Source organism: Mus caroli, chromosome 15 (assembly GCF_900094665.2).
Source record: "Mus caroli chromosome 15, CAROLI_EIJ_v1.1, whole genome shotgun sequence".
In the NCBI taxonomy this organism is placed as follows: domain Eukaryota; kingdom Metazoa; phylum Chordata; class Mammalia; order Rodentia; family Muridae; genus Mus; species Mus caroli.
The window spans coordinates 42,403,206-42,416,099 of record NC_034584.1 but is presented as its reverse complement, the minus strand read 5'-3'; the positions used below and the strand labels follow the sequence as shown (position 1 = coordinate 42,416,099).

Below are 12,894 nucleotides of genomic sequence, written 5' to 3'. Positions count from 1 at the left end.
TTTTTAGTAAACACAACCCTGAGACATACCTCTAGAGCAGCAGCCAAAAGGCCTTATTACACACACAAGATTAATGATTTCCACAAAAGACAAGAACATTCAGCAGAATACCACATATTGCACTGAGAGTAGATATCGTTACATCTCTTAGAGTTAAAAAGACAAAAAAGTGTACCATGAAGTTTAATATTCTCAGAATATTCAACATTTACAGTAGTTGATTGACTTGTCAAAAACCTCTCAGACAATGTTGTATAGTACCACTTATTGTGAGCGTTCACATATTTATTCTTTTAATGGCAATTTTTTCACACTTTATCAAACAAAATAACATTTACTCATAGCTGACCAGTTAGCTCAGTTGGTTATTGGTGTATTTATTTATTTTTATTTTTACCATCGCTGACATTGTTAGAACCTATCTTCCCTTTCTATTGTGGCATTCAAGTAAAGAACTTTGACCTGTGTATGGAATGCATGTTTTCATTGTCACCTTTCTATTATAATCACATTGGCTTTTCCCCCTTATGTTATTACAGTCTACATCAGAGAAAATATTTGTATTTTTTCAAATAGTGTATTTTTAATTTTTTTTTAATTTTATGATTTGCTTCAAAGCTGTGCCAAAGGTTTTGTCTTTTTGTTCCTTTAGCAAGTGGCCCATACTAAGGAATGTACAACATAGGCAAATAACAGAGATGATATTCCTTTAGAAGATTGTAATTTTATATGCATTTTAGAAAATGATTTTTTTTAGACAGTTGCTATGTAGAATATATTCCACACAACAATCTCTAGTTTTGATGAGAATAACAGTTCTCAACATCTTTAGAGCAACTCAGTCGATCAGGTCACTACTAAATGAACACCTTGTGCTATTCAGGTGATGTTCTATCAGGACTACTATCTCTAACTGAAGTGGAGAAATTGTGAATCTCTTCTATCAACAGTAATGATATATCAGCTAGGATCTGAACAAGTGGTTATAATTTGTGGAAGTCAATATGACAAGAAATATTTTAGAACTGAGAGTACCAGGACTAATTATAAATTTAGGTATGGCACATGCCAGAAAGAACATGAGCCAATACAACCACAAGCAATGTTAATAAGAAAGATAGCAGGACATGAAGTTGGAAATTAAGTCTATAGGATTCACTTGGATTCTATGCCAGGCAGTTTCTATAAGAAAGAGCCACATAAGTTTACAGGCAATCAAGTAAGGTAATGGAGTATACATTTTAGAAAGACTAGGGTAAAACACACAGAGAACACTTCAGAGAAGAGAGAAAGTGTTATCTAGATAATAGGTAAGCAACTATCTAATATAGTCAGAAAAAGTGACATAATGGTCCTGGGCCTGGAGATTAGGTAAATTAGGAAATCTGATGCATCCAAGTACCATTTCATTCCAGGAGTGTGGCAATATTTAGGGCCAAAAGTGATGTATAGGGTGAGTCAGAGGATGTTTAAATGAAGGTAATCCTAATTAAATGTTTATAGAGTTCCTAGTATATTAAGGGAATTTTTACCTAGGAATCCACATAAAGGAGAGATGCTGTACTTATTTTTAGGTTACCAAGTCCAACATGAATATCCATGTCGTAGAAATAAATTAGTTCAAATATTCCTGGGCTCTTTTCTAGAAGAATCACTGTGGGCTGATCATAAAAACATCCAGGACCATCATAACTTGATCTTCAAAATGACAATGCTGATAACTCTGTTAAAACATAACTATATATGAAGATACATGCTCAATTGCAGCTTACTCTAAAATGTAGTTGATTGCTTTCGACAGGCTAGAAAGGAATAACATGCTGGGACTTTAATGAAATAAGGCAAAGAAATCCAATTTGCAGTTGTTAGCACCTAGGAAATCTGTGGTACATAAGAGAATAAAGAGAGACCGTGGCTTGACTCGCACTTTTATTAAGAAGAAAGGAGTAGAAAATTAAGGAAATATTACCACTTTCTGTGTCAATTCATTAAAATTACTTGCACAGCTCTTCTTTTGTCTTAGTGGCCCTATTCACAGGAAGAAAATGAGTCAATTTAATATTGACATCTCTCAAATTATTAGAAGTCCTTGGATACTTATTAAGTAGCAAAGAATTTCTTTTCAAATTGCTCAATCAATCCAAGGCTTTGTTTCTCTCTCTTTGTGTCTTTGTATTAAAATAATATTAGGTATACATGCCTCTGTGTCTAACAGTGAAATTTAGACACAGAAGACATTCATCATACCTCACAATTATATTCACAATCCTTCACAGGATTTAAATTATTAGGGTTGGGATTATTGGCATGTAAAACACTTAAATTCCTGTAATTCAGCATATCTCAATATATTTTATATTTTTATTTATAACTTGTTTTCTGCTCATGTTCAAATTATTGTGTTTTCAAATTTTAGAATGCAATAAGCACTCTAATTTGAAAATAAAATATAATATTATAATATATATTTCAATGCAGTAATTTATGTGCAATTTTGAGCTTAACATCCATTGAAAGATACTTGATTACTGTGATATTACACAGGGTACATACCTATGTTTGAAATTTCAATTTCTCTTTCAGTGAAGACATGTGGCTCTAATCTTCAAGGACCAAGTGGCACCTTTACATCTCCCAACTTTCCATTCCAGTATGATAGCAATGCACAATGTGTATGGGTGATCACTGCAGTGAATACCAATAAGGTAAGAGTTTTTAACTGCACTTAAAAACCATATCATAAAGACAATTATGAAGATATAGCAAGGAGAGGACAGAAACCTGTAAGTCCAGAATAATTCACAATATAGGCTTACCATTTTATTTGTATCTAAAAGAAATACAAGTGAGAAATTTGAAAATTAATGTCTCTGCTCCCAGTTACTTACATGTAAATGAATACATCATGAATTTATCACTGAATGATTTTTGACATATGTGGTTGAAGATTGCAAGCCGAGGCTTCTTTTCCTAAAATAGCTGTTGATTATGACTCTTTACTTGATATGGTTTTCTACTTGACATGCCTTTCAGGTATATTATATTTTCATGCATAGGTAACTTTCATTTGTGCCTTGCTGTCATAACAATACTTTCAGTATTTATTAGATATAGGTGGTTTAATGTGCTCTGAAGCAATAGCAGATCCATATTATGGATGTTTCCAAAGATTGAATTGTCATCCTGTTTGACCACTACATGGGTAATGTAGTAAGTATCACTCACTGAACTACAAACAAAAGTACAGCATCAAATATAAACAAGAGGAACTAAATTTGATTTATCAATCTTGCTTTCAATATCTGGACTCTCTTTGAAAAGTTCATTTCTTTATTAATTCTATTTTAAGTCCTAAATGTTCAAGGCTGTTCTCAGCTCCTTATATTCTAACATGTTCTCTGGTTAGATTAGAAACATCTTAGTAATCAATGCTCTAAAATGGGTCAGATCATTTATCTCAGAGTGATATATAATTCACAGAATAGTTTAAGTTGTTTAAACTCTGCAATCCAATTTCTTTTCCTCAGTAAAAGCATCTATTTCACATTTTATTGTGAGTAATGAATAAAATAGCACATGTAAGTCTACTCTTAGTAGATCTTTGTAATATATTTATAATTATTAGAGAAACCAAACACTGTCTAAGAAAATGTCTCGAATATTCAACAAGTTCTTTAACTATAACCCTAAGAACTATAGATTTAGTGTAAAAATATCCTTGCTGTTCAACTTTATTTACTTTAATGTAGGATAATGATAGATTAATTAAAAATTGAAAAAACCTAAAATTATAAGTGCATTTTAGTAAAAGTAAGAAAAAAAAAAGATACAAACACAAACACTAAATCAGACCCTTAACTACATAAGGACATTTTTCCATCAATTCAACTTAAGTCACTAATTTAATTCAGAATAATAAATTACAATTTTATTGAACAATGTTTTTCCAAATTATTGATAATTTAGAAAACAAAAAATTAGAAATATACTTGTGATGATAACATAATGCTTGCTCAACACTGTATAAAGGTGATGAATAATCTTTGCAGAACTTTAGAAACTATTCACTCCCATTTGAGTAGTAATTATGTTTTCTACATTTATAAGCATCTCTGAAGAATAGTTCTAAGATTAGATAGTGAAGGTCAGCACTCCATTTTTTTGAAAATGAATTATATGTGTATGCATATATATATAAACATATATACATGTATATATATACATATATATATGTGTGTGTGTTTGCATGCATTCATGTATATATGAATGTATTCATGATTGGCCTCATATAAAGTAATAATTATATTTTATTGGAATGAACATAAGGTAATTATATTACTTAGTATGAAAAAACATCATATTAACTTTAATTGTGAAATATTGCTTTGTGAAGTGGTGATCATGTGAAATGGTGAGTTCCAATTTGAAAATCTAGAAGACAAAAGTCTGGGAAATTTTAAAATACTGTCATAAGTGAGCATTTGTATTTTCAAAGATTATCAGTTTTCTCTGTATTTATCTAACATGACCTTCTAATCTTTTCATATCCCTGAATAAATATAAGCACTAACTTTGATAAAATTATCTTTAATTTGAGATATGCTATAGAAATTTTTCAATAATTTTAAAGGCCTAAATTATATTAATTATTATATTTTATGTATTCATTCAATTGGAATACATATGCAAGTCATAGACCAAGACAGATGGAGAAATAGACAGAGATACAGAGAGAACTATAATATATATACATACCCATCACTGCAAAAATTTACTTCTATATTAATCTTTTTTCCTTCTTCTATGTTATTCATAATGTATATTCATCTTCACAGTACAAAAAGGTTGTAGCACATAGATTGAAAAACAATTTTGGAAAGAGTAATTTCCATAGATTCATTCCTAGAACCCTTAAGAAACACAATTACAAACATACACTGCTAGCACACCTCTCCACTGTTTGGTATAAATCCCAAGTAAGTGCATTGTTTAAATTTGCTGTTTGTATAACTGTATTTGATGGTTCTAGTTCATATGTTTTTATATTTTATCATTTAAAATCAATCATGTTGTCATAAACATCTGAAGTATATAGTTGACTGGTATATATAAAATGTACATCATGAAATATCAAAATTGCTGCAAAAATTTCATATCTTGAGAGCTGCTCTTACTAACTATATTGAATCATGTGTAAAGCAGTTGGATCTTTTGTCTTGTATTTGAAATCACTACATTTTGTAAGTTTGCAGTACTGATTACCTGGGAGAATGTAAAACACCTAATACTAGGCACGATAGTTTTCAATGCCACCTAATTTTGGTGGTATCTTGTTAAATGTATATTTCTTTTCTGTTCCTTGTTAAACAACTTCACATATAATACAAAAGTAATTCTACAATTAATTATGTGATATGTGCATATGTGTTGTGATAAAATATTAAACAATTAACTCAGTAGCCATTGATGATATCTTTATGGCAATTAAAGTCTCAAAAATATAATATAGGAGCCGGAGAGATGGTTCAGTAGTTACAAGCTAATACTTTTTACCAAAGACCAGTTTGTGTCTACCACTCACTTTGGGTTTCTCATTATTATCTGTAACTAGAACTCTAGGGAAATTCAATCCGCCCTCTGGATTGGTGAGAACAGCAATTGGGTAACCAACCCAAATAAATAAACATAATTAATTAGCCTAATAATGACATGATTAGGAATAAAACATACTTTTCAAGCTTCACAATCTTAGTACATATTTTTATGTTTTCCTGGATTATTTCACAGGACAAGACAGGAAATATTTTCCTCAGTTTTGGGATTTGATTACTGAGTATGATTAAGGCTTACTATATACTAACAAGTTAAAGTTATCAAAACTGGTACTTCACTGGTCAAGGAAATGATTTATATTTGTGCTATTGTGTTATTGTATTACTTGTAACTTGGGTTACTGTGTTAATTGTGTATTATAAACTCACTTCTCTTGGACTGCATGTGTGAAATCAACTGAAGGTTCTCCCTTATAAATTTGTCCTACTGGAGATTCCTTCTCAAGGTGTCTGTTTGGTTTTTGCTTTTTTTTTTTTCTCTCTCTCAGTTTCATAAGGAAGGGCTGCCCAAATGATGTCTCCATGTGTTGTCTAAGTGTATCATGAGTAGCCGCATCAGTTCATTGAAGGCTTATTGTTGAAATCATTTAGAAGCAAATGCATTTGAAATATGAAGAGGTATTAAAGAGTATAGCAAGCAAGGGGCATTAAAGGAACTCTGGATCAATCATTGGTAGTATCTACTTCCATGACAGTGATTGCTACAGTAGTACAAAGACCAAATGGCCAAGTGAGGAAGGAATTCAATACTTCATTGAAAGGAAAGACATCTTGGCAGCTATACCAGGATATAGTACTTAAAAAGAGACAATAATGTGTAGATTTTCATATGTATATTGATACAAATCAGAAAGCTAATAAATATTCCTGAGAAAATAAACTTGATTAAAAAATGTATCTAGAGTACTTTATGACACTTAGAGAAAAACAAAAAACTGCCAGATTATTTTCCATTTCCTTGCAGATTCATATCAATACAGCAAACCCTTAATTATTCTATACTCACTCAAAGTCAATGGTGCCTATCTTCATCATTAAGTGCTGCATTTAGTTAAATTTACCTTTTTAGGTACAGTGAATAGCTATTTAAATTCAAACTAATATCAATGAACAATAATAGTAATAAATGGAAATATTACAGTTGGTTATTATAAGGATTTTATCTGGAAAAAGATCAAAGATGTTCTTCACCTCTACTATGAAGAAAAATGTAATCTATCATTTTCCAATATCATTTTACATTTCCAAAATGTAATACATTTTCCACTGTATTAGTGGCACATATTGCTGGTGGGTTAGTATCATGTTTATGGAGTCTGGGACTGGGTATAACAATGGATGTATTTTTTTCCCTTTGGTAAAATGCATAGATTCCTGGTCAGTTTGAGATTGAATCTCTATATTCTACAGTCAAAGTGTCTTTAGTAAAATGGTCCTACCATGTACTTATGGCATGTAAACAGAAAAAAAAATTTAAAAGGCTGCAAATAGGCTGAGTGATCTTCAGGTTTCATTCTTTTCTTTTCTTTTTTTCTTCTGCCACTTCCTCTGTCTAGATTGCTAAAATACCAAATCTTCACTAAGTCCCACCTTGATTCCTCTGACATCTTCCCCCACCCAAGGGTAAATGGCAGAGATATGTTTATTACTTTCATTTATCCTTATTCTATGCCAAACAACAAAGATGTATATTAGGTTCTCCGTAGAAGAAACCTAACATTTATACATGTATATATGTATTATGTATGTACACAAATATATAAGACACATATGAATTATATATGTGTATCTATATGTATATATAATATGTATGTATATATATATACTCAAACATATGCATACATATATTTTAAAAAATTTATTTATACAATTGTGGACATTGGAAAATCCAAAATCTGCAGGTACTGCCTAAAGGTTCCCTGCTGCCACATTTCAGTCTTTGTTGGATTTTTTTCCCCTTTGATTTTGTTTTGTTTTGTTTTGTTTTATTGGATATTTTATTTATTTACATTTCAAATATTATCTCCTTTCCCAGTTTCCCCTCCAGAAACCCCTTATACCATCCTCCCTTTCCCTGCTACTATGGTGCTCACCCCAGCTCCTGCCTCCCGGCCATGGCATTCCCCTATACTGGGGCATGGAGCCTTTACCGCACCAAGCAACTTTTTTCCCAATGATGTTCAACAAGGTCATACTCTGCTACCTATGCAGCTGGAGCCATGGGTTCCTCCATGGGTAATCTTGTTTGGTAGTTTAATCCAGGAGAGCTCTTGGGGATCTGGTTAGTTGATATTGTTTTTCTTTCTATGGGGTTGCAAATCCCTTCAGCTTCTTCATTCCTTTCTCTAACTCCTCCATTGTGGTGTCCATGCTTGGTCAAATGGTTGTGTGTGAGCATGTACCTCTGTATTTGCCAGGCTCTGGTAGAACCTCTCAGGAGACAGCTATATTAGACTCTTGTCAACAAGCACTTTTTGCATCCAAAATTGTGCCTGGGTTTGGTATCTGTATATGGGATGGATCCCCAGGTGGCACAGTCTCTGGATGGCCTTTCCTACAGTCTCTGCTCCACACTTTGTCTCCGTATTTCCTCCTGTTCCCCCTTCTAAGGACTGAAGCATCCACACTGGTCTTGCTTCTTGAACTTCATGCTGTCTGTGAATTGTATCTTAGGTTTTCCAAGCTTTTGGGCTAATATCTACTTATCAGTGAGTGCATACCATGTGCGTTCTTTGGGGATTGGGTTACTTTCACCACTTTCACTCATGATATTGTTTTCTCTCTCTCTCTCTCTCTCTCTCTCTCTCTCTCTCTCTCTCTTCCTTCCTTCCTTTCTTTTTATTTTTTTTTTCTGAGACAGGGTTTGTCTGTATATCTCTGGCTCTCCTGGAACTCACTTTGTAGACCAGGCTGGCCTCGAACTCAGAAATCCACCTGCCTCTGCAGCCCGAGTGCTGGGATTAAAGGCATGTGACACCACGCCTGGCATGATATTATTTTCTAATTCCATCCATTTGCCTAAAATTTTCATGAATTCATTGTTTTTAATAGCGAGTAGTACTCCATTGTGTAAATGTACAACATTTTCTATATCCGTTCTTCTGTTGAAGGATATCTGGGTTCTTTCCAGCTTCTAGGTATTATAAATAAGACTGCTATGAACATAGTAGAGCATATGTCCTTGTTATATGTTGGAGCATCTTTTGAGTATAAGCACAGGAGTAGTATAGCTAAGCCCTCAGATAATGCTATGTACAATTTTCTGAGGAACAGACAGACTGAATTACACAATGGTTTTACCAGTTTGCAATCCCACAGACAACGGAGGAGTATTCCTTTTTCTCAGCATCCTTGCCAGCATCTGCTGCTGTTACCTGAGATTTTGTTCTTCATCATTCTGACTAATGTGACATAGAATCTCAGGGTTGTTTTAATTTGCATTTCCCTGATTACTAAGGACAAAAATAAATTTAAACAATATCTTTCCATAAATCCATTCTTACAAAGGATAATAGATGGAAAACTCTAACACAAGGAGTGAAACTACACCCTAGGAAAAGCAAGAAAATAATCTTTCAACAAACCCAAAAGAAGATAGCCATGCAAACATAATTCCACCTCTAACAACAAAAATACAGGAAGCAACAATCACTTTTTGTTAATATCTCTTAACATCAATGGAATCAATTCCCCCAATAAAATAGCAAAGACTAACAGACTGAATATGTAAACCGGACCAGGCATTTTGCTGCATACAGGAAACATACCTCAATGACAAAGATAGACAGTACCTTAGAGTAAAAGTCTGGAAAACAATTTTCCAAGCAAATGATTCCAAGAAATATGTTGAAGTATCTATTATAATATCGAATAAAATCATCTTTCAACCAAAAGTTATCAAAAAAGATAAGGAAGGATACTTAATATTTGTCAATGGAAAAATCTACCAAGATGAACTCTCAATACTGAACATCTATGCTCCAAATTCAAGGTCACCTACATTTGTAAAAGAAACTTTACTAAAACACAAAGCACACATTACACCTCAAACAATAATAGTGGGAAGCTTCAACAACCCATTCTCATCAATGGATATATCATGGAAGCAAAAATTAAACAGAGACACAGTAAAACTAACAGAAGTTATGAACCAAATGGGTTTAACAGATATCTATATCTATATCTATATCTATATCTATATCTATATCTATATAAAATTTCTTCTCAGGACCTCATGGTATCTTCTCCAAAACTGACCATATATTCAGTCACAAAATAGGCCTCAACAGACACAAGAAGATTGAAATAATCCCATGCATCCTATCTGAATATCATGGACTTAAGCTGGTCTTCAATATCAAAAACAACAAAAAGCCCATATACACATGGAAGCTGAAAAATGCTCTATTCAATGATAACTTGGTCAAGGAATAAAGACAGAATTGAAAAACTTCTTAGAATTTAATGAATATGAATGCACAACATATTCAAATTTATGGTACATGATGAAAGCAGTGCTGAGAGGAAAACATAGCTCTGAGTTCCCCCAAAAAGAAACTGGGGATAGCATATACTAGCAACTTGACAACATACCTGAAAGCTCTAAAATAAAAAAAGAAGCAAATACATCCAAAAGGAATAGCTGGCAGGAAATAATCATACTCAGGTCTCTAATCAACCAAGTAGAAACAAAAAGAACTATACAAAGAATCTACAAAACTGGGAGCTGATTCTTTGAAAAAAAAAATCAACAAGTTAGATAAATGCTTAGCCAGATTAAACAGAGGGTGCAAAGACACTATTCAAATTAACAAAATCAGAAATGAAAAGGGAGATATAAAAACAGGTTTCATTCTTTAATGAAGAAGAAAGTTGTTACTTGATACCTCCTAGGGCAGAACCAACCCCCTTTTTTATTCATAGCTTTCCTTCTCAGGTTTTCCATGCTACAGCGAATGGCTTCACACCTGTGAACATATGCTATTCATAATTGGACTCAGTGGGTTATTAAAAGGACAAAAACAACAACCAAAATACATGAAGTTAGGAAGGGATATAATGTGGGAGACATGAGAGGAGATGTTTGAGGGAAATAGTGTTAGATATGACAATATCTGTGACATGTTTAAAATAATAGTATATATAATATAGCATATTTTGTAATAAAATATGAATAAATAAAATAATCTAATGGAAGAAATGCAGATTGTAGAGTAGTTAAGTAGTATTACAGAACACTTTCGTTTTGAAACGTTCTCTTTCCTGGCTCTCTTTATTCTATTCTGAAATTCTCTTTACCGTCTCAGTTTTGGCCGTGATTATCTTCCCTTTCCATCTCCTTAAAAAGTCAAGATTTCCAGTACTAGCACCTCATTGTCCGTTCCCCTTTGTTTCTGCATGTCCAAATGTAAACCTAGTAGATTCCACATAACTAACATTCCTACAATATCCTAATGCATATTGTAGGATGAAAGTGGAAGAAAGTGGAAGAAAAAAAAAAAGAAAGTGGAAGAAAAAGAAAAAGAAAAAAGAAAGTGAAAAAAGCTCTTCCACTCACTTTTTGTTTTTCTTTAGAATATCAACTAATTGTGCAACTAGTGAGTCAGTGGCTTAGGTATAGAAAATAATAATTTTGACTGTTACATGGTTTTCTGAAAGAAATGATATCAAATGCTATAGTAGCAATTTAGCCTAAAATGGCCTGATTCACTTATTTTCTTATGTGAATAAATACATAGTCCAAAGTAGCTCAATATTCCAGCTGGCTTTCCCATGAAAAATTAAGTATCACCAAGTACCAGGAAGTTCTAAATCAAGCATGTTTGTGGGGCAATGGTTTCAGTTGGGCACCTCTGCCCAGCAAAGAGATAAATAATGTGTGTTTAGGCTATAAAAATAAAATTTGACAAAGTCAAATATGAAACTAAATCTCTTATTTTCCTTTCAAATGATTTCTTTTATGAAAAGACAGAACTAAATATCTCTTAATCATCTACACATCTAAAACATTCCATTCTTTCTCTCTCTATTTGTATCACCAACAACTGTGGTCCCTTTTTCCTTTGGAAATGGATATTTTTCAGCAATATGTTCTGATTTTTTTCCTGACTTCTTGAAGATCCTTTCCACCTCCCCTCATATCCATCCAAGTCAACTCCCTTTCAGTCTCACCTAAGAAATCAAACTGGCATCTAAAAATTGTTAATAAATTAAGTTAAAACTAATACCAAACAAATAGGACATAACAAATATAAACAGAAAGAAAAGAGTCACCAAAGAAAACAGCACAAGAAACACATAGAGATTCCAAGACATATGGAGTCCTATACACGGGAACTCTATAAAAACACAAATTTTGAAGCCCTAACATATGCAAATTACCTGTAATTTTGAAAACTTATATATATGCCTGAAGAGTTATAAGACATCAAACCTGCAAAGAAGCCATTGAGTTTGTGTTGGCCACCTACTGATGGGCATGGAATCCCCCCCTTAAGAGTGATTTAAATGCACATGAGACTCAGGGAGAAAAAAAAATATCACTTCCTAGTTGTTATCAGTTGGATCTAGTTTCTGGGTTAGGGATGTGGATTGTGTCCAACTCTCTTCTCAGCACTATGACCCTATTGTTTTACAGACCCTTATAGACTCTGTGCATGTTGCCACAGTCTCTGTTACTCTAAGCCTTCTAGAAGAAAAGAAAGCTATGAAAAACATTAACACCCTATGTAACTCCTGAACTTTACCTTTTCTACTTGAATTTACAAATAGTTCTGAGACATTTGAACAAATAAAAGTTCCTAAGAAGATCAAGCTAGTTCACAATAATTGAAGTAAAAGGACAAGAAACACTCATGGGCTCCCTCTGATGCATAAGAGTGCAACAAAAATCTTGTCAAGGTAATATTGAGTTCTAGTATTTTATCCAAGCAGAGGATTTCTTTCCTGTTTCTACAAAATCTGTATGTAACTATGACTTTTAATTTATTAGTAGACATCATGGGCAAAAAAGGAGAAGGCAGAAAAATAGTGAACACATACTATATCCAAAATGCCATTGCAATTTTTCTTTTTTACCCATTTATCTAATTATGCTTTGTACAATATTGTACTTATTTACCCACATTCCTCTGTTACTTTTTGGTTTCATTGACACACTGTGATCTTATTTGGTTTTGTATCCTGTATATAACACAGACGTAAAACTATTTGATGGCTGACTAAACTAAAATAATATTTGGAAAAAGTACATTTAAAAACTGTACACAAACTCTTGCTGTCT

The 12,894-nt window shown here is 32.8% G+C and overlaps 1 protein-coding gene across 6 annotated transcripts in view; it reads left to right on the top strand.

Annotated features, from left to right (window-relative positions):
• Csmd3 (CUB and Sushi multiple domains 3) overlaps nt 1–12,894 on the top strand; it is a 1,196,994-nt gene that overhangs the window by 567,204 nt on the left and 616,896 nt on the right. For all 6 annotated transcript variants that reach the window (XM_029469822.1, XM_021183659.2, XM_029469819.1 and 3 more), the window contains one exon: nt 2,584–2,705. In XM_029469822.1, coding sequence (XP_029325682.1) covers nt 2,584–2,705 — 122 coding nt within the window. The remainder of the gene's footprint in view (nt 1–2,583; nt 2,706–12,894) is intronic.